Genomic DNA, 27,868 nt, shown 5'->3' with positions numbered 1-27,868 from the left:
CCAGGAGCTTGGTCAAGTACTTCAGCTGTCATTCTTGCTCAAACTCGTCGTGGTCGACAGTCGTGTCTGCCAGCATGGGTTTAATCACAGGGCTCTGTACTTTCTTGTACCATTTACCACAGATATACAAATGGCTGCTGAAGCCGTATTATATCGGTTCGTTCCTCATGACCGTCGCCTTTCTGGTGGTCCGAAAGGCTCCCGGTCTGTGCGAGCACCTGGCGAGCCAGCGGGAGGACGGCAACTCCTGCGACTTTGACTGGGTGAGCACGCAGCGTGGTGGGGATAGTGTTGCCCGCTGCTAAATATGGTGGGGGTCTGAGTTAGCAGCTGGAAGAGGAGTTAGCTCATTTACTCACTAATGACAAAGTCGTTGTATGTTTTTTTTGTACAGAGGGAATTGGAGATTCTCATGTTTCTCAGTGCAATAGTGATGATGAAGAACAGGAGAGCAAGTAAGTAAGCCACCACACACACACACACACACACACACAGTATACATTTGTCTATGTGTAAACCAACTGATGTCATGACGTGACAAGTGTTTGTTTATACTGCAAACGGTCACATCATCAGAAGTGGCCTACACCAAACCAGTGATGCTCAGTTTGGGAGCAGGGAACCACCATAACCTACATTGTAGACAGTTATGTGAGTGTGTTCAACGTAGGTATGTGTGTCCTATAATGTGTAACTGTTAAACTTCAACCAAACCTAATGAGTGACTGATTAAAATCCTTGACTTGAAGCAACATGAGAAGCCCCTGCACCAAGCCACACCCAGCGAGTGGTCTACTAAGATCTTTGCCTTGTTGTGTAAACATTACAGTGTTATCCAGCCTTCCTCTGACCTTGTGGAGGTGTCATCCTGTCCTGCCTTCATTGTTCCGCCCTCTCTCTCGCAGTCACACTGGAGCAGCACATAGGCAACTTGTTCCTGTTCAGCAAAGTGGCCAACGTCATCCTCTTCTTCAGGCTGGACATTCGGCTCGGCATCCTGTACCTGTCGCTGTGTGTCGGTCAGTGGCCTTATAACCCTTGTTGCGAATGCTGCCCCAATCCTGATTAAAGTCATGGAGAGGGAACTGTACGATTAAAATATGCTTCTTGCTGTTAAGTAGCACCACAACAGATGCAGGGTATCCCTCAGGAAATTGTTTAGCAGAGATGAAAACTCACACATTTGGTGTAATAGTCATATTACTCAGCAGACTCAGTAATAAGTGGCATCTGTTGTGTGAAATAGCACATCTGCTCTTTTTCCCTAATGTTAGCAGAGGTTGTCATTTTCATTTTGCAATAAAACACTATGGGTTACCCTCACATGCGACACACGACCTTATTAGAGCCAAATGTAGACTTGGATCTATATATTCGCCCCTACTTTCTACGGAATTCGATGGAATGATACTCTTCTATTTTATTTTTGTACCGAGCACCTAATCCACTGTATTATGGATGCATTATGAATTGAATAATACATCTTAAACTTCAATCAATGCCTTTAGGGTTTTAGTGTATATTTATTAACCTGAGCTGAGATTTTCATAGCTTCAGAAAATGTGAAACCCACACATCCACTGGGAAAATGTAAACTTATCTGTTTATCCATGCTTTGTCTGCAGCATTCGTCATGACCTGTAAGCCGCCTCTCTACATGGGCCCAGAGTACATCACATACTTCAGTGACAAGACCATAGATGTGAGTGTTTCTCCACAGACTATGATGAATTGCAGTTGTCTTCATGGTTTAAAAGGAGTATTTGGACGTACAGCTGTTTCTCAGGTGTCTGATATGTTAAGTAAAAGCTTTGAAACAACACAACTGGTGGGAATTAGTCTCATCTCAGTCTGTTGGGTCTATTATTTCTCTTTCCCAGGGTAGTCAAGTATTCACGTATAATAACAACATAAATAAGTGAGCTTCTTAGATTGTTTTCTTTTAGTTCTAATCAATTGCACAATGTAAACTTTTGTAGCTTTTTGTTTGCATTTTTTAAAATCAAACATGGTTGGCCCATTGTAATAGCTTTAAGCCAATTAATCATGAATATTGAAATATAAAAAATTGAAATATTAAAACAGACCTCCCTAACTGCCCGGTCCTGGAGGTGAGTGGGTGTGAATAATGGAGATGTTGATCTACTGTTGTGTCATTGAGTCATTAGGAGGAGCTGCAGAAAGACAGCCGTGTCACCTGGATTGTTGAATTCTACGCCAACTGGTCCTCTGACTGCCAGTGTTTCGCTCCCGTCTTTGCAGACCTTTCTCTCAAGTAAGAGATAAGTAAATACAAGCATGCCAGTAATCACGATACTGAGGACTAAAGTGCCTCAGTCAGGATGAATGAATCATTTTTGGTGCGAACAGATATATATGTAGCTGTGACTGGCTGAAACAAGATACTGGACAAATACACAATTTTGACTATAAACTGCAGACACTGGTGTCATTATATTGTTTTGAAAGCATGTATTTCTGTCCAAATTGAATACTTTTAAGGTTAGACTTTAATCAAAATGAGCAGTTCTGCAGAAGACTCTAAGTCAAATGTGCTTGTTGGATATTTGGTCAAGATTTCAGTTTTGATGCCCAAATGTTTTTTTCCCTACATTCTGCAGGTACAACTGTGCTGGCCTCAGGTTTGGGAAGGTGGACATCGGACGCTATGGAGAGGTTTCACAGACGTTAGTCACTTTCTCTGCTCTGCCATTCTGCACATGTCTTTTATAATGTAGCAGTAATTGTAATGCCACTCATTGTTTATGCTTTTTTTGACTGATTCTGTGAGCGCAGGCAGTGATTGTCCCATGAATTATTTCTCAACAGGTACAAGGTTAGCACTTCTCCTCTGGCGAAGCAGCTGCCCTCATTGGTGCTTTTCCAAGGAGGTCGGGAAATTATGAGACGTCCAATGGTGGACAATAAAGGGAGAGCTGTATCTTGGACCTTCAATGAGGTAAGTCTATCTGTAATAAACACATGGAGTTATGTACTGAGTAGGTGTTGCTTGAGACAGCCTCACATTCACACCGATGCTAACGTAAAGCATATTTTATCCCCAGGAGAACATTATCCGAGAGTTTAACCTCAACGAGCTCTTCCAGAAATCCAAAAAGCTAAACAAGGGTCGAGGTTTGAAGGAAGAGGAGCAGAACGGCTCTCAGTATGAGGAAGGCAGCAACGAGCTCCCTCCTGAAACCAACAACCCAGAGCAGCCCACGGAGAGCAAGAAGGACCAGTGAAGAGAATGTCTGAGAGGGGCTGCACAAAGTCTGTCCTGTTCTTATGACAATGCCATGCCTTACATTACTGCAACATCCAGCATATTAAGGATCGGAGAGAGGAAATTAGATTCAACCACTACTAGATGTCAACTCTACGCAAAGTCTTTACTGTGGCAAATAAATACCCAAAAAAGCTGGACCAGCTGGAGGTTTTCCTTGTCTGACTGGATGTGATGCAGTGCGACTTGAACGCAGCCACGCCAAAGCTGAGCAATGATTAGGGGACATTTTATTACAGACCGTAAGTTATTTGAGAACAAATGCCTTTTTTGTAATGATTGTTTTTTGCCTACTTTCAGCAACATCTCATCACTGCATGTGAACTGCTGCCTGTATTTTGCAACTTGAGTGTTTACTGATGTCTCATATTTCAAAGCCAAAGCAAAAGGTGAGAGCTAAAACGGAAATAAAAAAAAACCAAAAACATTGTGCACAATTGAGATTCATGACACTTTCAGTTTTTCATCAGTTTGACCTTTTTATTCTGAGAAGACATCTTTTTAAAAATTCTTTATAAGGCCATTTTGGAAATGTATTTAATGTACTCGTTACAGATATTTGTGAAACTCGTTCCATTCATCACAGCCCACAATAGCAATATTTTATCTCACATAGAAGGATACTTACTCTACCCACATAATTTCAAATTGTTCAGTGGCCACCATCTTTGGCCAGAGCAGGAAGAAAGGTAACACAGGTTCTCTCAATCTCCATACGAGGGCTGCTTGTGCCATTAATGATGCTTCTTTTCTTGTTTCCACCCACACATGAACCAGGTGGGCATTTGACAATATTCTCACAAGTATGCACGCCAGTAAAGCATTCAGCACGACAAACAAAAATCACATGCACACCAAAGACATAGCCTGGGAGGGTTGAAAACTCGTAACACTGTCATTTGGGTTAAATGATGATACTTGTGTGCTTCAAGTGTGTACTTTTCCCCCAAAGACGTGCTACATTCAGCCAGCTTTGACATTCTACTGCAAATACTACTGTGGGCCTTGATAGAAAAAAAATTAAAAAAATAAAACCTTTACTGCAATGCCCAATCATGAAAGACACAAACTGAAATACACACTTCCCTTCCTCTAATTGCTCTTTTCTCAACATGAATTGAGTTTTAAAAAGAGAACGGTACCTTTACAGAAGTTTTTTTTTTTTTTTAATGAGCAAGTCAATACAAAAAATCTAATCTGCCTGTTTTTTAACAGAAAAGTGTAAAAAATAAAAACCAATAGAAAAAAATGAAAATGCGCTTGCTTCACTATGAATGGTTTCAAGGCAAAAAATACCTAATTCCAAACCAGTCCCTCCTTAAAAATCTATTCAGTGGCATATCACATTTACAGTTTCATTTATAAGTTGTTTTTTTTTCCATTAAAAAAAATCATACTTCCATTTTTGCTCAATATCAGAACAAACTGGTAGAGAAACTGGTTTGAAATTGTGTCCAAAACTACAAGGATGTCTTGTCTGGTGAAATAAATAAGCCCTTCCCCCGCTGCCCCTATTTGGCTGGCCATCTGTTAAAGGTATAAAGTTCTGCTAGCATCTTGACTGACTCACAGACAAAACATTACAGAAAAAAAAAGAAAAAAAAAACAGCAAAAAAGACATACAATGATCTTAAAGCTACAAACAGATTTTGCATAATGTCTCTAGCATAAACGTTACAAGCGTACATTCCACAAAGAAGCTTGTGCTGCAATTGTGATTCAAAATTTCTTTGTGGCTTTCAAATGTGAAGCTCAATTGTTTGCCACTTCAGCTGTCCGCCACCGGATCGTCATTCTCTTTGGACGATGTCAAATCCAGCAAGAGCTCATGAGTGGCTGATGCAGCCATTAAATATAAACAGGCAACTGATTTGAAATCGCTTTCATGATTACAGACACTACACCTGCCACCCTCATCAACAGTCATCTTCAATACCTGACAATTTGACCCAATAATAATCTGCAAGATTTTATACATTTATATAAAACAATATTAAAAAAAAAAAGATTTATAAAACTTAAATGATACTGGGTTTATAGGTTGGACTCTTCTCTTCATGACTCTCATCGATACACAGGTTGTGTGGTCCATTCAGAGAGAGGAGAAGATGACGTTTCTATTGGTCAACAGTCCTAAATCCTCCCTCTTAAAATTCTACATCGATGGATCAAGGCCATTCTTTTCTTAAGTGTCGGACACGGTGGTCAATACTCTGTGTGCTAATGTACCAAAGAAAAACAGCAAATCATTGAGAAGCTATGTGTGTTCTATAGACATATCTGTACCCAGCCGAGGTGAGACAGTCACATCAGCCTATGGCTCACAAAGTTGCTAAATGGAGACAAACTCATCCTGTGAAAAATTAACCAGCGTCCCCTGTTTTTCTTTGTTCAAATCTGAAAGGCTAGCAGAGGAGAGTGGCCAGTGGCGTTAAAAAGATAACAAAGTGGGTACCGGACAGGCCTGCTCCTTTAGTCTGTTGCAGCTGAGAACAGTCACTTTTCAGGGGCCTGCAGTCGTGAATAATATCCAGCTCAGGTAAGTGGAAGTAGTCCAGTGACTTTTTTCCCCCTTTATCTTCTTGTGGTAGACCATGAAGGATGCCTGTCACTCAAACCGATATCTCGTAAGTGGTCCCTCCGACGCCTGTCACCTTCTTCACCCCGCCCCCTGGTTTGGATGTGGTGTGATTGGCCAAGACTGGGCGAGAGGTGGATCTAATTGGACAGCCATCAGGAAGGGGAGGAGGAAGGGGAGTTGGGGGAGATTAGGGATGAGGAGAGATAAATGGATGTGGAGGTGAGTGGTTCTATTTCAAAAACAAACCATGAACAAGCACAAACAGCAAAATGTTTCTCTACCACTGATCTTGTAAGGCATTTGGTAACTATACTTAGTAAAAAAAAGGACTGGGACAGAAAAGGCAGGAGGACAGAAGTAAATAACAGCATGGTTAGGCATGCCTTCACAGAGCTTAACACATACTGGCATGCTGTTAACACTAGTGCACACATTCCACTGGCTGAACCAACACAACTTCCACACACACATCCAACTGTTAAACACTAAACAAGCAAAGACTGGCTGTAAACTGTAAAGGAGGAAAAGGAAGACTCACACAGATCAGGGAGGAAGAGGAGGGCTGACACAAACCAGGGAGGAAGAAGAAGAGGATTAGGAGGAAAAGGAGAGCGAGGAGGAAGAGTAGCAGGCTGACGGATCTGGCGACGGATCACTACTCACTGTGGAGCCTGTTGCCCTCCTCCCCCTCCCAGCACAGCGCCTCCTCCTGTGGGCCGAGGTTTGTGCTGAGGCCCTGCCTCCGCAGTGTAAGAATGGGACTTGCCGAGGGAGAGGCCACGAGGTGGCGGGGAGACAGGGGGCTCTAGTGAGCGTACCCCAGGTGAAGAGGATGAGGAGGAAGGGTTACGAGAGGCTCGGGAAGAAGAGTCCTGGTTATGATGGAGCAGGTGCTGGATCTCAGGAGGCCCAGAGGAGGGAGGGGGCGGGCTGACGGCACGCAGATAGGCCCTATGGGGGGAAGAGAAAGTGGCAGAGCCCTGGAGCAGCTGCCCCTCCCTCTGCTGGGCAATCTGAGCTGAGAGAAAGGGCGATGTGTAGCCCTGCAGCCGGGTGCTGGCTGACACCACCTCAGGCTGGCCTGTTGTCGTCGCTGAGGGAAACAGAGCATGAGGCTTCTGTGGCGACAGCTCATGCGCAGCTGATTCGAACTCTGGGCTCTCGGATGGCGTCAGCAGGCTGTCATAGGACAGGCTGCCATTCCGAGGCGTCTGATTGGCCAGGCTTTTGTAGCTGGTGTCTGTGGTGCCTTCCGATTGGAGCGTGGCCAGCGGGTTATGTGCCGTGTGCGCTGAGCGCAGGCTGGAGGAGCGGGAGCCGCCAGTGGACAGAACCAGAGAGGATGGGTAGGAGGTGTAGGAGCGCCCAGTCAGGGAGTAACCTGACATGCCCCCCGACATCCCCACAGCAGTCCCGCCATGGCCTCCGGGGCCCTCACCTCTGTCCCCTCCCCCCCTGCGCGCCCCTACACCTCCCCCCACCACTGTGGCCCTGTCCAGGCTGCTCGGCTCCGAGCGATAGCTAGGCTGACGGCTGGACTGGAGGATGGAAGGAGATGGAGAGTCAAGACTCTCCCCACGGATCATCTGAGGAGAGGAGAGAGGAGGAAAAACAGACCAAAGGTACAGAGAAGGAGAGCAGGAGGAAGAGTGTGATGAAGATGAAGGCAGGAGTGAAGGGAGGGGAGAAAGAAAGATGAAAATTACAATGTTACCTGAAGGATAGATAACATAGCACAAACAAAAACAGTTCTCAACAGATTAAAAAAAAAAAAAAAAAAAACAAGTGGTGGGGAGAAATTGGATGCTTGACCGGTGCTCTACTCCATCATCACACTACTGGACTGGAAACACTGGCTTGAACAAGCACTGACACTGCATGTCAAAGACTGTGTGTATCAACACATAAATGGAAGTACAAATACATACAGTACATGAACTACACATTCCAGTAAATGTAGTTTCAGGGGAAAGGATAGATCCACTCTAACACACAGAGACAACCAAAGGGATACACACACACACACACACAGATGACACTAGCTGAGACTTACTGATCGACCGGTGGCCACTGAATGATCAATTTAAAGTAAAAACAAAAAAGAGGGGCATGGCATTAACCACAAAGGAAATTAGAAGGGGCAGGGCATATCAGCCACTAGACCTTCTCTTACAGTCATCTATGGGATATTGCTTGATATTGCTTCTCTTCACTTCTATTTGAGCAAAACAGCATGTGTTGAAGAAATGCTAAGACAAGCTCGCTATGTAGAATATTTTGATTTTCATGTCTTACATGTCTGTGTGTTTTCAATCAGGCAAAGACACGCGGTTGACTTCACTCTAAGATGCCTGTTCTGTTAATACTCTTAATACACAGCATCTGCATAATGTTATGTGAATAGTTTATGCCAAATACCTTGAGTTCTGTGCAAGTGTAAACTGAAATGTACCTTGTTGGGGTGTGTGAGGGCAGTGTGGTTCCTTCCTGGGCTGTTGTAGGCTGGTCGGTACTTGTACATTGATGGCGTAGGTGGAGCTTCAGTCAACAAACTGCTCTCTGCGTGGAAAGAAGTCAACGGTGACATTTGAAAGAGGTGCGTTTGCTGATAGAAAACATTCAGCTTGTTTACGTATGTACCACAGCTGCATTTTGAGGGTCCACATATATGTGTGTGTGTATGTGTGTGTGCAGGAGTCTCACCCTCCGTGTCAGCACGAGGCAGGCCAGGGTAACGAAGCTCCGGCTTTGGCGGCGGTGGAGGCTCTGCATCAGCTGACTGGCTCTCCATCTGATCTAGACTACTCTTGGACTAGAAAAGACACACAGAAGAGTCATGTAAGCAGGCATACAGCATCACAGGCCGTGTGCAGACTGACACACACAACAGAACTGCACAACAGAACTGAATCAAAAACTCTATCATTGAAATGAATGACGAGGTGGTCCGGCACGGAGGGCTACAGTTAGAAAAATAACCCACAGGGTTGTCGAGCAAAGAAGTTGAACTCAACATTTGCTGCAACACGATGCAATATTATCTGTCAATGCAAAATGCACTGGCCATTGGCGGTAGATTACTTTGCAACTTCAGCAGTATAGCTGCACAATAACTTCTTATTCAGTCCAATGTCATAAGACTTTGTTCAAGGTTTTAGCATCTGATAACATTTCAAACACACTGACACATGTGGTGTGTGCCTTCTGGTATATAGAAGCATCAAAGCCAGTCACACGTTAGAACACAATGTTTCATCCTATATGCCCGTATGGGGTGAAAAACTGAGAAAGTTGTTTTAACAAACTTCCAAATTGGGAAGACACTTTTTTTCTCAAGAACATTTTTACAGAATTGTGAACAAGAAAACAAAATATACATTCGGAAAATTCAGGAACTTTTGTCTGAGTTACAAACTGAGCAGTAGGTCTTTTCGAGGTTTAGACAGGACACAATGTCCCTCAACCACAGAGTATGGGTAGGCGGGGCAGCCTCTCTCCATGTTAGTAACACTGCATGCCTGGCCAAAAGTGAAGCAAAGAACAGCATGCAGCATTTGATTGGAGTCAGGCGCACACCATCCTCTCCAGTGGTGCCGAAAAGGGCGAGCAGACAGTTGGGTTCTAGGTTAAAATTGAGGTTCAGGGATAAGGTTTGAAAAATAACTTTTCAGTATCTTTTACAAGCTAGGACATGTCCAGGACATGTGGCTAAGGGAAGCCTCACCTCTTCTACATTTGTCACAGCAGGGAGTCACATCTGGGTCAGTACCAGGTAGTTTTGCTTTGGACACATGGGCCCTGTGCACAATCATAACATGCAGTGAGGGGCACAGAGGGATGTTGAATTAACCAACTTGGGGACTGAATCCCAAAAGTAATCGGGAAGACGTTTTAAATCTGTCCTGCAGGTTCCCAGTTTTGCAAACCCACTCTCCATCTCCAAAGCTCAGCATCAGAACTGACCTGTTACCAGCAATTATCTCTAAATCAATTCTGAGCCCAACACAGCCAGGCATGTTAATAGAAGACTCATGACCTCACCAGCAGGCTTATCAAATATCCTTCAAGCTGGCTGTTTGGCACCACAAGCAAAAAATGCAGGGGTGCTCAACTCAAAACTAAATGTTACAGAATAAATACATTAATGGTAGAAATGCTGTGACACATAAAGACTGAGTGGACAAGTGCCATCCACGTTTTTAGTAAATTCTTCTCACTTGTGTTCCCTCCTGTCAGACACAATCTCATACCTCTTCAAAACTGCGTGTGGACAAAGCAGGCACAGCGTCGATGACTGGGATTTAACTGAACTGACCTTGTGTACTTTGCTGACGCTGATGTGTTGTTCTGAAAGACTGGCAGTTCATACATTGAGCTCATCTGTACCATTGCAGCATACTAGCAAATCTCCAAACCCCATGTTTTATTATTTTGCTTCAAGATTTAAGGGTCGTTTCAGAATGTTTTCATTGGATAATTTTTTTCAAAATTTCAAATATGAAGGGGAAGAGCAGAATCAGAGAGTTCCGACTGTGCTATTTCATCTACATTAACTGTATAGTTTTTAGAATTGCAAGCAGTGCCAGTATCCCTGCCAGAAGCTGCACCACTAATACACCGTACGTAGTTGTCTGTTGATGGTCAGATTGAGTATCACTCACCCTGGTGCTGTGTCGGTCATTCTGGATGCCGTTGTCCAGGACCTTGGCCTCTAACTGGGCCTCAGTGAGAGGCGGTCTAAGAAATGGTGGTTGTACTTCCATTGCCTGAGGGCTCCGCCACCGGCCCATGTATCTGTGAGAGGGACACGGGCATGCTTTTCAATCTTAATTCAAATGATCAAAGAATTAAACAACAGGCTGAGCAGTACGTTGCTCGATTAACAAACATTATCAAACGCCAGAAGCCACCCAAGTTGAATGAATATGATTTATGTAGGCAACATAAACAATAAATTTCCCTATCAAAGTTAATGATTGATAAAAACTGTGGGGTGGGGTTCATGAACTTTTTTTGGCTTCTGAAGAGGGGCATACCAGAAAAAGTTTGAGAACCGCACCATGAACTAAACAGACAAGTGAGAACAATAAAGGAGGGAGGATGGAAAAGTGGAAGGAGAGAGAGCAATGGAAAGAAAGAGGCAGTGGAAAAAGAATAATTGTGGAGCAGAGTGTTAGAGGAGGGTGTAAACAGATGAGTGCAGAAGAGAGAGGGAGGCTGACCTGGGGGCCTGGGAGCTGCAGAGCACATGTGAAATATTCCTCAAGCAGCCATTGGTGAAGGGGTTGACACCTCCCCGAAACTTCCCTGTCACCTACAGTGAGATGGAGGAGGAGAAAAAACATTCCGACACCAACGTTAACGATACAACAGAAAATATCCGTCCTGGTGGAATCGGTGATGTAAAATGTGATGCAAACAATCAGCTCTTGTATATACCTGTTCATTTGTGGTCCTACCGCGGGCCACTAGCACTATGTGGAACCCAGTCAGGCCAGCGACTGGGACAAAAAACAGACCGGCCACACACATCACAGCCATACTGTGAGGAGAGTGTCAAGAAGATTACAACAAATGCTCAAAAAAGTAAAATAAATAAATAAAACACCAGACTAAAAATCATAATGCAAAAAAAAAAAAAAAAAGGAAAAGAAAGACCCATAATTTGTTCTGCATCTTTACGACTGCAGTGAGCCAAGTGAAGGATACGTAACAGCAGCATGTGGTGTGTCCAGCTGCTGGCGGTGGTGCAGGACATAAACCAAGCCAAAGCCAAATACGTTCATGATATGGGTGGTAAGCGATAGCAGGAAGAGGAAGAAATAGCGATAATTCCTCCGGCCAATGCAGTTGTTTACCCAAGGACAGTGGTGGTCAAAATCCTGAGAGAGCACAGGGTCACAGACAAGAAGGTGCAGAAAGGAAAATAATGACAAGTAAATACTGCAACACGTCAAAATTAGATGAATAGACAATTTGCACCTCTAACGCTCACACACAAAAGACTAAGAATAGAACAGATCTAGGTTGAGCAGTCAAGTCACACAGGAGTTTATAAAAGCTCACTGTGAAATTAGGACTTGCTATTTAAATTAGAAGGCAGATTACACACGCAGGTATATGCAATGCACACTCATGTGAGGAGCATTTTCAAGAATTAGTGCTGTTGAGACTTGGATACATTCATTTTAAAATATATGTTTTAATTCAAAAAGTCAAACATATAGGAATGGCAATAACAACACACACTGAGGAAAAAAAAACTGGCAAAAATGAGCCTACATTATCACACAGCATTACCCTATTTCATCCGATTTCCCTGTACAACTTTCACTTTTATAATACTGTGAAAAAGGGGTGTACCATATCGTATCATTCACAAAAATAGTGTTATAATGGCAATATTCCAACTTGATGACATCATAACATGACACATAGCAACAAAATGGCATGGCTGAAAGTGAAAGTAACATTGCCACTGGCTCCACGGTTTCCAAAAGGGGAGCGACTGTAGCAGTGTTGAATTGCTTTAGTTACAAAAGATCAAATGCACAACAAACCACAGTGATGTGTAAGAAGTGCAAGAAGACTGGAACCACAAAAGGGGGCAATACAAAAACTTCCTTCACCACCTCAAGGAGAAGCACCCGGGTGAGCACGAAAGGAGCCAAAAATCTGGCAGGAGAGCTCAACTGCTATTGTCAGCTCTAAACCAAGCAGACAAACTACACTGGCTCAGCAGAGTGTCACCGAATGTTTGGCAAGCTGGACTCTGTATTTTGTCATATCGTCAAGAATATAATTATCAGAGAAATACGCTGAAACATAGGGATATCATTTCAGGGCTCGAATCATCCATCCCAACTGTGAAATTAATTTATTTATTTATTTAATATACTACTGTGTGTGTGTGTGTGTGTGTGTGTACCTCCACACAGTTGTCACAGACTGAGCAGTGTGAGCAGCGTGGCGGGCGGTAGAAGCGGCAGGTTGAGCACCACTTCATGCGCACCTGGATGCCTTTGATCTCCACTGTCTTATAGAGCGGAGCGCGGAAATCATCCTCTTTATCCTCATCCTCCTCAGCTATAGACAAGACACACACAATGAGGCTTTACTATCAGCATAATACCAGATTTCATGGTCTCTCTGTATACTCAATAAAAATTTCAGTCACTTTCTAGCTGATCACGGTCGTTATATCACATTCTTAACAGCATTGTACACACTGTTCCTGTGTGTTTACCTCTGGGGAAGACTCCAGGGTCCATGAAAGTGGCCATGCAGAAGTTGGCAAGGGTGAAGAGGAAGATCACAGCAATGTAGATGGGAATGACAGAGGAAAAATACTCTGACAACCACGGGCACCTGGACAATATGAAAAAGGATGGAAACAAAATTACAGTTTGACATATAATTGCCGTAACTACTAGTCAGTCAAAATCTGACATATTTTCCTGGTCTCCTCAAGACAAAAACAGCAGCAAGTAGATGCTGCATGAACAGGATCGAGTCCCTGCCCTTGCTGGCAAGACAAAAAGCAAGAAATATTCCATCAGCGAGTTTTGATAAGCCTTTGTGCAAGGCAGTTTACTGCAAAACAGATCCGGTAAAGGTGTTCAGTGGCCAGACGTAAAAGGCTGTGTGCTTGAGGAACTGTGTGAAAGTGTGAAAGTGTTGCAGAAAAGAGGGCAAGTTAGCTCAGTGAACAAAAAACATCAGCACATCTTCAGATAAAACATAATGCATTTGGGTATTTCCACATTCCATTAGCAAACACAAATATGTAAAAACATTTTTAGTTACGCAAAGACACAACTCTGCACCATCTTTGCTTTATGTGAAAGTTTGTTGGCGCATATGAGTGAGACAGATAGATACTTACGTGAAGCAGAAGAAGAGGGTGGTGGACCCAACGAGGAAGGTGGTGGCTGCAGACACCGGGACATATCGGCTGGGTCGAAATGGACGGGGAGGAGCAGAAGCAGGGCCACCTACTCCTCCCCCAACCCCCCCACCACTGAAACCCGGCATCAGAGACAGAGAGAGAGGAGAGGAAGACAGAGAGAGAGGTAGATATCTACTGTCTACCTACTGTAAAGGGTGCTTTCCAGGTCAAAATGGCGTATATGTTGTTTGTTTGGGAGGAGGGGCCATGACTACAGACTGGAAACCAACACTATGCAAAGCAGCAACTGAATGGAAACATGTGGGATTCTCTGTGTCCAGACACTAAATTTCTCCCAGCACTAATACAATCACTCAAAAACAGAGGATTTTTTTTTTAACTTAGCAATATATAGCTCCTCTTGCAAGTGTACAGCTTGTTGTGAATATGTAATTTGTGTGCATAATCTTAAAAGGCTTATAAAAGCAAAACTATACAAGAGCAATGTGATACAAAAATATGTGTCGGTAATTCATAAATATTTTTGTATGGCTTTAAAGTAACTGTATTTGGTGCAACAATATAAATAAATCTAATCTTAAAATGCTCCCTGGCACTGGTGCAACTTTACCACAGCTGTGCATGTACACAGAAGCACAGACACTTGCACACACACGACTAAAATTGGAGCAATCTAGGTTTCTCTCCACTGCCAAAACTCAGTGCTTACATTAATGCTTGTCACTGTGCTTGAGTTCTGATTCTGCCTCTCAGAGAAAATGAATGTAAAAAGAAAAGACCAAGAAAATTATAGAGGTAGTGGGTGGATGGCCAGAAGGCCGAGAGCAGAAGCACATAGAGGAGAACAGGCAGGATTGAGCGCAGCAGCTGCTGATGACTTCTGTGATTGTCCCGAGAGGGCTTATTTAGGCACTGGGTGGGTGGAAGAAACTGAGGATAGCGGCAGGAGGGACAGTTCCAGCGTTTCAAACTAAGTCAGCAGGGGGAAACAAATAAACAAACAAATTTACTTATAAACCACTTGCGGGCTACTTGACATCAAACAAAAGTCCAGCTGGAATTTCCTTTAAAAAACCGGCTCAAAAATGTTTGAAAAATGATGTCTAGCCTCGCCTTAACAACTAAAAAAGCTCAAATCGCCAAGCAGAGTCCCCTGGATCTTCTGAGATCCCCGCCCCCGATCAGTCTTTGTGTCAATATGGGGATAAAATCAACTCATTCCAAAAAGAAGCCCCGTGTAAGTCACCGAGGTGTCACCGCGCTTGGCCAGGTCCGGGTGTAGAGACCTCTCCCACCTCCAAATTCGCTGCAAATAGACCTCCTTTCCCATTTTGCTCTCATACAAAGCCATGTGCAGCAGTGATGTTACATAGTCTGATGCATTTTAGTCCATTTTTTTTTTTTGTCCTCCTGTCTTCTCACATCCACTGGCTCTGTGGGTAAACTGTCAGATGCCACTGTAATAAAAAACAAAAACAAAAACACTGTCAGGCAGCAGAACCTAAGCAAACAAATACAAATGTTGCAAATACGTATGGACAAAATGAGTAAATTTGATTAACTAGACAGATCGATACTTTATTAATCTCCAAAGAGAAATTTAACTGGCAGCTATTTTGGTAATCAACACATTTTTCAAGCAAAAATGCCAAATATTCTCTTGTTCCCACTTCTCAATTGTAAAGATGTGCCACTTCCTTTGTCCTACCTGATGCTAATAATAAAGGCAATCTGAAAAGGTCAATTTGGGATTTAGAAAACTGTGATGGGCATTACAATGTTCATTGTATTCTGATATTTTATGGACCAGGCAATAACTCAAGAATATACTTGGCAGATTAAATTGATAACATAAATAGTAGTGGCCCTACACATCATAACAGAATGGAGAGCAGAAGTATCCACAATAATACCATGTATAAAAAGGTTTTATTTTGTAGGCTTAACTGTCAAAATATAATTTCCTTGGAAGGCCACAGGGCAGACTATATGAGAAAAAAAGAAGTTTCACTGATTTCACAACAATCAGGCTGACTAACTAAACAACTTGGCCTTAAAATCTTGTGTTACACTATGTGCACACGCATTTGTCACCATTACTCATAAACAGAGTTGTTCAGCAGCCTTCTGTTGTTGTACAGGCAGCTGTCACCTCAATGCCCTCAGGTGGTCAAATGAAACACCTCCCACTTCTGGAAATTCAAAACACCTGGGAGACAACGATCTGTGACGGGGGTGGCCGCCTTTGACACACACATCAGACTAATTTCCCTCATCTCCAAATGAAAACGAGTCCGAGCGGTGTGCACACACTGGCAACGGATCCGGAGTAACTGTAACATGATAGTTTGGACACACCCCTCTTCTCAACAATCATCAATACTCAAAAATACAGAGCTGTGGCCAAGGCAGACAGTCAGTGTGCCCGTTGTTAATCATCTCATCTGCCCCACTCCCACTCTAATGGATGTTAATCCTAAAATCTCCATGTCGAGCCTTGCCTGTCATGTCACCGCAACAATCTGCAGTTCGCAAGCTAACTACACCGTTAAGTGGCCGGCCGGGCTAATTTAATCAAATTCCCGTGCAATGGTGACACATTGACAGCTGCTGAGTGACATCTTGTTTAAACCTATAGCATTCGGCTGACAATCACTTCATCTTTGAAACATACGTTGAAATCGACCAAGCGTTAAACAACAGGCCAGGGCAGTGCTCGGGTTCAGTCAAGACAACTAACGTTACCACAATCTGCTCACAACACAATGAGCCTCATTGGGAGACAGTTAACTTTTTTTAAACTAAGTAACGTTAATAGACTCGGCGACCTTTTAGATCGATGTAATAATGAGGGATTTAAACGCAACCCATACTTAGTAATCAGTTAGCGCTTACCTAGCCTCGAAAGTTTTTTTTGCGACACTGCTCAGTCCTTTACCACCGCTACAAGAGTTAGCTAACGTTACCTGGCTAGCATGGAAGCTTTACACTCGCGGAGTAGCTTTCATTGACGGCAGACAAGAAAACTGTAACCACGTTCAGCTAAACAGTCACCACAAGGTGCAGGTAAAACAAACGTGTCATACCTAATAGCGAGCAGGCGAGCTGTCTTGACAGTAGGGTGTGGATCGATCGTTACAGTCCTCCCTCAGTTAGCCGCTAGCAAACTCGTTAGCTTGCTTGCTAGGCCGATATCGGAATCCCGGAACTCGTTCGTCGTCTCTCAGGTGGGATGGTCAGCCAATCAGACACCGAGGGGGTGTGGTCTCAAGAAGCAGCTTAAACGCCCTGCATCATGATGTAGTAGTGATTTGCTATGAGGAAAAATAATTGTTGTGATCCTCATCCATATTTATTACCGAAAAGAAAAGAACGCATCTTCAAATAATAAAAAAATGTATTATCCTTGCAGCACTTAATAATAACATGTCCTCAAATTCCTCGTCAACAACAAGGAGGAAGAACATGCCCGCTCTGGGAGAGAAATGGTTTTACTTAAGAAACTTTAAGAGTAAGGTGTCTGGAAACTTCTACACACAGAAGTCAATAATAAGTAGTCAATAGTCTTTGCTTTTTTTCTTGTGAAATCCTGAATAATTTTACATTCACTCAATTGGCAGATGCTTTCATCTAAAGCCACAGTTCCAGTGCATGAAGTAAAAAGGAAGTGCATAGCACTGTTCTTCCTTTTAAGATTGAACAATCTGAGAGTATTGGCAAAGAAATTCATACTCAACCTGTGGCGCAGGGTTAGAAGCAGACATTGCCTCATTTGAAGAGGTCACTAGTCTAAAAGGTTGCACTGCTGGTGTACAGGCAGGGCTGTCTCTTGGGTGTGGTAATTGTTAAGGTCATCGTTCATTTCAAATCCCCCCAGCACAACCCAACCCTCCTAAGACATTTTTGACAGTTCTCCAAAAGAGTTAAAGTTTTATTGACCAACATTTCATCCCATTTTCATTTTTAAAATTTCCAATTTAAATATGTTGAATCGGAAAAGAAGGATCAGCCTGTAAAAACCCATCATCCATAATTTGTGTGTAATGAAAACTCCCTCTCATGTTCATCACAGTCCATTCATCAGAGGTAGCGATGGCTCTGTTTTTGACATGAAGGTAATAACTAAGAGTATTATTTTGATCTGAAAGCATCAAAATGTATTCTTTAATATCTACGCAGCAGTCACCATTTGAGTTAAATGTCATTTACAACAAAGGACCAGCTGTATAAAAGGAGTATAAATCAATGTAATATTCCTACAAATTACCAAATTAGTGTCTACATAAAGTGGTAAGAGATGGGCCAATTAAACATTACAAATCATTCATTCCTCATGTTTTTTTAATTCTAGTGCAAGTAGCCCCTCTATATTGTTTTTGGCAAAGTGTGATTCAGCAAATATAGAAAAAATGAAAATGTCCACATAAACATATAAAAGGGTTAATGAATTGAATTGCTCAGACTGGAAACTGCCATCAAGTTCTTCATCCAGTGTGTCCTTTCTGTCAGTAGGCCGGCACAGAGACACTTTAAAACTTACTTGAATGGGCAGAATGTATTAGCATGTAATACTACTTTCATCAACTTAACATTATTTCTTATGAAAGACAAAAAAAAAAATAAAAAATACTAATGTGGAACTTAGAGAGCGTTTTAGTACGCAGCTCAGTTGAACAATTTCTTTGTGAAGTTTTCACCACAGATCCCAGATGGTCAATTCAAATCCCCCACAACAGACCAGCCTACAATTAAGCCAATGTTTAAAACAATAGCAAAGAAAATGAAGGGAAGAAAAAAAACATGCTCAATGTAAAAATCACGACATAAATTATTCAGTGTTTGGGCACCACACAGCATGTTGTTTCAATTTGTTGCAAGTTGTTCATATTGCTGCCATAACATTTATAAAAATATCAAATCTTAATGATGTGAATCATTATAACAGCTTGTAGAACTGTAAAATATTTGATGAGCGCCAGGATGAGCTGTCAGGTGTTTACAGAATAAACAGCAAAGGTGTTCATATTGTAGTGCCCCTAAACACTTACCACCATACCGGTACAGTACTGTCAGTTAGGATATCATCTACAGTTTAGTGCCCTTTGCCCCATTTACGTATGTCCAAACAGACCTGACATGCACATTATAGAATGTATACAACAGCGAAGGCAGGAAATATGTCTCACCTCACAGACACATTCATAATAAGTCTTCATTGTTGGATGAGGCTTTGTGGAAATACTTTGGAAAACATTCTGTTTTTTTCAGCGGTAAAATCCCAGGAAAAGCCATGGAAGTTTTCGGAGTTTTCCCCGGCTTGATTAAGTTGTGATTAAGTACTGACACGCAAATCTTTTCATCGCTAGTCTCTAAGGTATTCAGCATATGAAAATAAATGTGAACAGATATACAGTGCATGTGTAGAATAGGATGCTGACTGGGGAACTATGTATAATTAACACAAAACACAGAACTTTTTACATTTAAAAATGTATTTTTCAAGAGAAAAAAAACAGTGTTTATAAAACAGATTATCACAAAAACAACATATGCACCAAAAACACATCCCTTTCCACCAATTGCCATCTGTACAACATCTGTACAGTGTGGTTTATAAAATGGGGCATAATTTACTGCAGCTTCCAATTTCTGTAATTCAATCTTTTTCTGTTTTGCCCTCTGTAGTCCTTGCAAAGCATAAAGACAACTGCGAAACAAATACAGCTCATCTATCACTAAATTCTTCTCAACAGAAACTCTCCCTAACATGTTCCCCGCTTCTTTTGTGACCAAGTCCGCATTCCTGAAGTCTTACTTCATTTCATGTCCATGAAGCGGATGTCCATGATCAGCAGAGTGTGTCTGGGCAGCGGTCTGGGGGCTGGGGATAGCACTTTCATCACCTGTGTTTGCGTGTCCACGTAAGTCACCACAATGAAGCCACACACAGGGCTCTCCACTATACCCTTTCTAGCACCTTCCTCTCCATCCTCGGCACTGCTCACGCTCAGCACATGGTAAGTGAGGTCTCTCCCTGGCGTCACAGGCACCAGCTTTAGCTGCGTGTCATCCTGAGACATTCCCAGTGGCAAGCATGAGTCCGGGATGGATGGCGCCCCGATCTTATAGATGCGGACATCCGAGAAACGCACTTCAAAGGAAAAAGGGTAGAAGGACAATCCACGGAAGCCATAAAAGTACTCGCGGATCTTCTCATCCCGGGCATCTCGCCGGCACTCTTTGGAGCGCTCCACCACTCCTCCGGACTTGGGTAGGAGCACAACCCGCACAAAGTGAGGGAGGTCTCGTTTGAGTTCATTATAGAGCCTCTCATGGTCAAGCACCAGCACCACATCGACCTCAAAGGCTGAGGCACAGTGAACCAGAGCCTGGTATCCAGAGCCCTTCACCCAGCCACAGGTGTTGATGATACAGCCTCCCACACTGGCCTTCCTGTTCACCTCACAGCGCTGGGAAAACACCTCGGCCAGGCATGATGTCAGCTTCACATAAAGAGAAAATAATGGATTAAAGTTGGCCGAGACAAACAAAGTAGATTGTAGTTATATAGAAAACTATATATTGTTATATCGATTTGTTGCACCTGTTTTCTTTCGGGAAAGTAAAACGTGGGATATATTTCATTTTCAGTTACATGTTATTGGTACAAAAAAGCTCTCCCCAGTATGCTGGAGCACTTTCTTTTTGAGATTTGTCTGAGTAATAAAAGATCCTGTAACTGCGGGCAGTTTTGGAGAAAATATAAATTTAAATTAATTTTCAGTACTTTATCATGAATATAGAATTGACATTTCTAGCAAAAAAAGCTAAAGTTATAAAAATGTTAATGTATGCTGTCAGTTAGGTTTCTTAGAAAGAAAGAAAAATCGTACCCCCCCCCCCCCCAAAGAAAACTGCAATTGGTAAATCTGTAAAACAAAATGACTGATGACAACGCAGACTAAATTTGTAGTTTGCCAGTTGGATTTTTGGTATTATACTGTTACATTCCAAAACATCCTGAATCTTTCTTTACTCACCTTATTGTAAAGTTTGATGTTGGTCCCTGGTGTAGTAGAGCCAAAGTGGTAGACCAAAGGAGCCTGGACTGAGAAACCCTCCTCTAAGTCTGCCGGACGCTCAATGCACAGTGCTGACACTGTCCCAGGTACTGACACCTGAGGAGCAGAATGTACTTAAACAATCTCAAACTGATGTTTGTCAACACTTAAAGTCTATATCCCAGATACTATAAAAGAGTGTGTACATTACAAGCAGTCCGTCACTGTTGTCAATCTTGTGCTGCACCGAATAGTTTGAGGCTTCATTCATTCATTAATGTTTGATTTCTAAGTCAACATTCGAATGAATGACACAGGGCTTTGCAAAGTGTTGTGTGGGGAGAACAAGGACAGATGCCAGCAGAGAGCTGCTGAGAGCCGGGGAACTCTGGAAGAGAGAGTCGGGGGCAGACTGGAGCTTCTGGAGGAATAAACACTCGCAGTCACATCGGATTCTGCTCTGATCCAGAGCCATTTATGAGTGGGAGGAGAGCTCAGAGTTTATTTTTTAAACTTCTGCAAGTAAAAAGTGAATTTATCTTCACTTCAACCTGACTGGTTACGGAAGGGGAAATGTAATTTACTTCATGAACCTAGGGAGAGAAGGGGGGAAACAGAAAAGAGTCTGGAAACAAAAAAAAAAACCTGTCTGGTGAGTGCTGAGCTCAGCCAGAGGCTGAACTTAAAACACACACACAGACACGCATACTTTGGTGTGGTGTGGGGTAATGCAAGGGGAAAATTTCATTTTTTTTCCTTTTTTTAGGCTGACAAAATCATAAAATATCACAACAGACATTCAAAGTTTCATTCGAAAACCTCAACTGAAGCTTCAAATGTAAAAAAAAAAGAAAACATTTGGTATAGCCCGAGTAAATACTACACCTCTCCTTGCTTTTACTGCCATACAATAGAGTGCACTAAAAAACTCTAAATATTTGTCTTCCAGAACTTATTGTACATGTGTTTGACAGAACCAGCCACATGGGCATGATTTGCTCCTAAATCTAAAACATCTTTCTTGGCCAAGAGGAGAGGCATCATAACAATGTCTGTCATGATGCAAAATAATACAAATATCATCCAGTGATATTTCACTAATTTGGTGTTTATTTTGATAACTCCAATTCAACTTACCCCACTCTGTCCAACATCCAGTTCCACCAGTGTTGGCCTCCGGCCCACCCTTACAGCATAGCTTAATAGCAGCCGGCACACTGTCGACTTCCCCACATCCGTAGGTCCCACCACCATCACCTGAGGGATGATTAATTTTTCAATGTCAATGCAAAATGCATTTACCTGGATCTGACCAGCTTGCAAATAGTTCTTTATTCAAACCTACCCTCGGCCCCCTTTCATTGTCCCGCTCTGCTTGTTTTCTCATCTGCTCCAGGGCAGCATGTGTGTTCAGGTAGAGCAGCATGGGAGTATCCTTGGACACATAAGCCACCTGTGGTGTTGTGGCAGAAACGCTGGTTATTTGAGCCTAACATTCATCAAGTGTCAAACTCCCAAAGCCACACGGGATTAAATGCGATACTATATTCCATTGGTGAGTTTAATCAAGAAGTAAACCAAAATCGAGCCCACAAAGCAAATATTCGCATAGACCCTCCTCCTGGTGCTCACCTCTGGCTTCCCATAAAGGTTCACACTGCAGCCTTGCCAGGTGAAAACTGCGATCTTGGAGCCTGGTCCAAATGTGTACTTTTTGTTGCGGTTCAGCTCTGAGCCAAACACCTCTGCCATTCCTGTGAGGAGCTCCAGCTCAACTTGTTCTGCTGCTTCGCCCGCCTCAACTTCGAACCGAAGTTCAGTCTCCTTCTCCAGGTCAAACCTGGTGCTGACCTTCCCAGTTGCTGGAGCATCTTCACTCGTCTTCACTTCACCCTCTGTTGCCATTGACTGACTGACAAGAGAAAGTCTGTATTACAAATGCTTGGCAATAATGGCATTCTGAAAAGAACAACGTACTTCCATATACAGCTTGATTAAGTTACATGAAAAGTTTTAAAGCATGTTAACTTATCGATGAGCGCACTATCAGAAAATAATTAAGCTCGGTCATTGTAAGATAACGTTAGCAGGCCGTAGCTAACTTAGCCATACTACCTTCAGCAGTAAAGGCAGAATGGCAGCCTACAAACGCTCCAAATGACAGTAAACTACTCCCATTTTGTCAAGTGAATGTTTACGACATGGTTAGTTTAAATATATAATACTTACGGAATAGTTTCAAGCGTTACTACAGAAGGAAAATAAGTTCCCAAGTCTCGAGGAACCGCTGCCGTAATCGGTCGCGGAATGATGAGGTCACGCCCTAAACAACCAATCGTGTTCAGTGTTTGTTAAGGCACGAGCTCGACGTTGGTGATTTTAGATTCCTAATCGGTAAAAAAAAAAAAAAAAAAAAGAAGCAATTATTCAGTTACTTTTGTCACCTACACGTGAAAATGCAGTTTTACTTGAAAGAGAAAAACTTGAAGTCTTCAAGTTTTTTTCTTCAGGCTTTAAATAAAATTTGGGCCTGTTAAATGTGCATGAAATGTTTTATACACAGACTAAAATGCATCTTTCATTATCCTTGTGTTTATTCAGACCTTAAGCGACTTGAAATATATATTCATACATTCATGGTTGTATCAATCTAACCCAGTAAAACATGCAATGTTATGACTCATCTCTAAATTTAGACAACACAATTCTTGAAATAAATACCTTCTTCACACATCCAAGGAGAGTTAAATCTAGGGCAAATGGACTTGGATGTGGATACTTGAAAACGTCTTGCCTCTCATGTAAGAGGTTTCTTCAGTTCAAAGTGACTAGTGGGAAGTCTCAGAACTGAAGAAGGTCCTTGGATGAGGGGCAAAATGTTTTAAAGTATCTATTGATTGAACCTTTCTTGGATAACCAAGAATCCTCAGACATCTTCCCCACGTACAAAGCACTGCTTGGGTAGAGTAAAAAAAAAAAAAAAAAGGGGGGGGGGGCGTACACTCAAACAATAACTAAGAAACAAGAAACACTTTATTTGCCAAAAACAGATATAAAAACACAATAAACCGCTGAGAAATGGAGAAAAAACGCAGGACTATGCATCTTGTTCAGAGATGCTCCACTAGGTGTCACCATGTGTCCAGGAGATGCGAGCTGCTGGAGCTTGGATCATCAGAGGAGGGACTGAGAGCATCCCATTGGTCACTCCTCATCATTCTGCTTCCATGGGCCACATCTCCTGAAATCTTGGCTTAAAAAAAAAATAAATAAAATCTTGTTAAACTCTAAATTATAGATATTGTTATCATACTGCAGCTACTAGCACTGCAGGCCTTGTTACCTGTGAGGCCTCAGCATCAACCTGCAGCAGTATAGACACTTCTGCAGAACATCTTGCTAAAGTGGTTTTGACTGAAGTGAATGAAACTGACTGCATATAGTTTATTAAAACCTGATTCCACACATGAGGAAACAAAGATGTATTTCATCTTCAGACCTACTTTCAGTGGGCAGCTATAGATATCGCCTAATTGCTGAAGGTTGACACTGTGTCATAAGCTTGACTAACAAGCAGGTGACGTCTCCCCTAGGCTGGTGACTCATAAAATGCTAAGACATGAAAGGAAATCCCCAGTTTAGGTTATGACACATGGCTCTGGGGGAAACATATAGAAATATATATGGAAGGGAACAGTGAATCTAGACAAAATAAAGAATGTTACAATATCAAAACATCTAATAAGCAATGAGTCTATGTGCTTTGAGTCTTGACTAATTTTACGATACTACATGTACAACACTAAATAAAGAAATGTTTATTAATATTTGTTTGAGGGAAAAATGCTCTGCTATTTCAGCATTTCACAGATGCCACAAAATCAAACCTTTAAGGCCTTCAGTCTATTAGTGGAGAACATTTCAAAGGGTACAAAAATTATTTCATATTTTGTAAAACTCAAATCTAATTCTTGTCCACGAATCAGGCAGGCAAGAATAGATGGTGATATCAAACTTCCCATGAAATGCACTCAAGTACTTCTACCTCCAAAATAAAATACTGTACCAAGCTCTCACAGTTCATTTTATAGCTGAATGAAATTATTTACTGTAAGTGTGAAATCCTTGGTAAATTTCATATCCAGTTTTTCCATATTATAATATTCTGTCTGACAGCTTTGAAATTACAAACCTTCACTGGATGACTACTCAGCCTTCAGAGCCTCATGTAGAGCGGCAACTACAACATCAGGTTGAGGAAACTTCAGCTTACGAGGCGGACCCTTCTTAATGCCAGTCCACAGAGATGTTTCTTCAGGGATGAGACAGAATAGAAATGTGTCATTTGTAGTGACAATATAGAAGAAAAGCAACATTATCCATGTGTCACAAAAGCCTCTAGCGGATGGCAGATCAATCAAATGCTTCCAGGACATTTTAAGATGTGTTAGCTCTGATACTCAAAACTACTGAAAACTAAGTGGTCAAAAAGTAACTGTTGTTCTAACCTCTTCAGAGAAAAATAATCGTATTAACACAATAAACACAGGGCACACAGTATGCGGAATTAGACAAAGGAGTAACGTGTTAGCACGTCTCATTCTCTGTGCAAACTTGGGTATCTTCTCTCAGGTGGCTATTCTGCCCGTCTGGTAAATACAGCCTCCTGTGGACTGTTTAAGCAGGGCTTAATGAGGCAGACAAGACATTCACTCACAGTACAAGTGTTGGCAAGATTTTACTTTCTTTACTTTCTTCAGCAAAAATAAAACCAAACTAGGGTCATGGCAAGCAGTGGCTAGAACAACACTGTTTTTTTGTGTTGCAATTTTGCTAAACTGAACCTACAAATGGCGTAAAAATGAGATAAAAGCCACTTGGCAGAGAATGTTGGTCTTCCCTTTGGGACGCAAATGGCGGGATTTCCCCTTTTCGCCCTCCTCACCTTTGCCTCCATCCAGCAGAGTGATCTCGAAGCTGTTCCTGCGGGGTTTCTCAGGGTTGAGGACCACAGTCAGTCCAGGGTGGGCAGCCAGAAGGGCAGTTTTCACCTCCTCGGCATTACGCCCATACACTCGTCAGCTCTTACTGTCAGAAATAACAGATCAGCCATCAGGTGGACATCTGTGCAGGCTCCTGAAGATACCAATGAGGAGTGTGGCTGCATATGATAAAGCAGCTATGTGTATTTACTAAAGTACTGTCGTTCACCAGTCTTCAGAGCTGCTTCTTCTTTTATTAAATTACCAGTGTTTCCCCTTTCTTCGGGGGAAAACAGGATTTGTAAGAAACAAAGTTGAAATAATTGAAATGGGTCAGGGCAAGATTAACGACATCCCATCGTCCCAGAGACGATAGAAAATAAGTTTGGGACAAACACAGATCTTCTCCAGGACCCCTCCAGGATGAAAGCAATTTTTTTAATGTATGTGCAACTATTGCTTTCCAAATGACAAACTGAGCTGAGCGCCAACCATATTGGAGCATGCTTTATCATGTTGTTACTACAGTTACTATCACACATTACTGTGGTAGATTCTGTGATGTTTTAGTTCACAGTGATATTGCTAGATATGCATCCAGTGTCCCTGCAAGGGAATAAATTGTCATAATACCAACTTTCTAATGCTCTGCCTGGTGTCAGAATTTGGCAGCAGTTCTATAGAAGCCTATGGGAAATGCATGAAGAAGTGAACTAAAACCTAACGTACATTGTATTGCCAAAAGTATTCACTCACCAGGAGAGGCCCGTGTTTACATGTAAAGTACCACTGTTGATATTGTTTAACAGAAACATTGTAATGGGAATACAGAACGGAGAAAAACACTTCTGGAAGCAGTGCAACACAACTTTTACTATCTACATTAAAATACTGCCTATGCAGTAGTCAGTATCAGCAGTAATAAATTCTGTAATAGCAGAAGAGGATGAAATTTCAATTTACTTTTGAGTATATTTTGAATGTATTACTTTCACATGTGATTTGCTGCTTAACTAAAGTAAAATATGTAAGTACTAATACACGCACAGGATATAATGTGATACTCATCAATTACTCACCAGTGTTCAATGACGAGCCTTTGACCCTCCTGGTCGTTCTCTGCCTCTCCTCTGTCCTTCTTGTCCACGGACGGTTTCTCCTCCTCAGCCTGAACTTCCGCTTTGCGCTTGGTCCCTCGACGACCTGTACACACGTGATGTTGGCAACATGTTTGTTTTCATGACAGAATACGCTTTCAATAACGTTACCGACTGATTAAAGGGTCTGTGTTGGAGAAGATAACGTTAGACAAGGCAGTGAGTGGGCTTAGCCGATATAATATTAAACTACGAAACACTCCTGTTAATGAAATCAGACGGAACGGACTGATGTAAACCTTTTGTCCGAGCAAAATTTGTTCCACAGTTAACCATGAAGCTAGCTAACGTTAGCTGAATGGCAGCGTGCAATCTACAAGCGAAGGTTTCACAAAAACATTGATGACAACCGTTATACAACACACTACACCTATATATTAACGAGACAAAATACGTCACATCTCTGTAATGTTACTAAATTATGGAGTTGAATTTCTTCTTAGTGGGCAACACACCCACCTGCTTTAGACGCCATTGCTGTTACAAACCTACCGCGCGCATGTCGACTGTACCAAAATACTTGGATGAAGGGGTGACGGACGAAACCATTACGGGGAACAGTTCCGTCGATCTTCCTTACTTCCTTACTGATACTTTATATCAGAGAGAGAGAGAGAGACAGACAGACAGAGACAGAGAGAGAGAAATGTTGATATACACACATACACATACATATATGTATGCACAGCCTTTGCCCACCCCAAAGCTCTGGAACACACTCTATCTACAGATAAACTTTCTTCACTTTAGCATTTAACTAACTAGCTGTTGGTTCCTGATACAGGTCTTAGACTTTTGTGCTTTGCCTCGCACTTATGCACTGTTGCACTTCTTGATTTTATGCATTCTATGTAATCCATTTTTACCAGCGGAGTGGGTGTCCCAAGAAGAC

General features: G+C 42.2%; 4 protein-coding genes across 4 annotated transcripts; 1 reads left to right on the top strand and 3 right to left on the bottom strand.

The window, feature by feature from the left end:
* Positions 1-7: 7 nt before the first annotated feature.
* tmx2a (thioredoxin-related transmembrane protein 2a) lies at positions 8-4,444 on the top strand. Its single transcript, XM_041943720.1, has 8 exons — positions 8-263; positions 395-455; positions 906-1,019; positions 1,626-1,702; positions 2,169-2,275; positions 2,622-2,687; positions 2,830-2,959; positions 3,066-4,444. The coding sequence occupies exons 1-8, from the start codon at positions 75-77 to the stop codon at positions 3,243-3,245; spliced, it is 924 nt and encodes a 307-aa protein (XP_041799654.1). The 5' UTR covers positions 8-74; the 3' UTR covers positions 3,246-4,444.
* On the bottom strand, positions 3,753-16,968 carry zdhhc5b (zinc finger DHHC-type palmitoyltransferase 5b). Its single transcript, XM_041943719.1, has 12 exons — positions 16,863-16,968; positions 13,753-15,233; positions 13,114-13,235; positions 12,796-12,953; positions 11,577-11,749; positions 11,307-11,409; positions 11,090-11,181; positions 10,529-10,661; positions 8,571-8,679; positions 8,320-8,426; positions 6,531-7,453; positions 3,753-6,004 (listed from the first exon to the last, which is right to left on the bottom strand). Exons 2-12 carry the CDS (start codon positions 13,899-13,901, stop codon positions 5,899-5,901), a joined length of 2,175 nt encoding a protein of 724 aa, XP_041799653.1. The 5' UTR covers positions 13,902-15,233; positions 16,863-16,968; the 3' UTR covers positions 3,753-5,898.
* A 721-nt stretch (positions 16,969-17,689) lies between these two features.
* On the bottom strand, positions 17,690-23,181 carry clp1 (cleavage factor polyribonucleotide kinase subunit 1). Its single transcript, XM_041944240.1, has 6 exons — positions 23,067-23,181; positions 22,470-22,749; positions 22,183-22,290; positions 21,975-22,094; positions 20,817-20,954; positions 17,690-20,279 (listed from the first exon to the last, which is right to left on the bottom strand). Exons 2-6 carry the CDS (start codon positions 22,740-22,742, stop codon positions 19,593-19,595), a joined length of 1,326 nt encoding a protein of 441 aa, XP_041800174.1. The 5' UTR covers positions 22,743-22,749; positions 23,067-23,181; the 3' UTR covers positions 17,690-19,592.
* Positions 23,182-23,852: 671 nt separating this feature from the next.
* On the bottom strand, positions 23,853-27,477 carry selenoh (selenoprotein H). The gene is made up of 5 exons (XM_041944626.1): positions 27,436-27,477; positions 26,899-27,022; positions 25,783-25,925; positions 25,030-25,149; positions 23,853-24,090 (listed from the first exon to the last, which is right to left on the bottom strand). The coding sequence occupies exons 1-4, from the start codon at positions 27,449-27,451 to the stop codon at positions 25,043-25,045; spliced, it is 390 nt and encodes a 129-aa protein (XP_041800560.1). The 5' UTR covers positions 27,452-27,477; the 3' UTR covers positions 23,853-24,090; positions 25,030-25,042.
* Positions 27,478-27,868: the final 391 nt, after the last annotated feature.

The sequence above is a fragment of the Chelmon rostratus genome, chromosome 9, assembly GCF_017976325.1.
Source record: "Chelmon rostratus isolate fCheRos1 chromosome 9, fCheRos1.pri, whole genome shotgun sequence".
NCBI lineage: Eukaryota > Metazoa > Chordata > Actinopteri > Chaetodontiformes > Chaetodontidae > Chelmon > Chelmon rostratus.
Note: the sequence above shows the minus strand (reverse complement) of the source record. Positions and strands in the feature narration are given on the sequence as shown.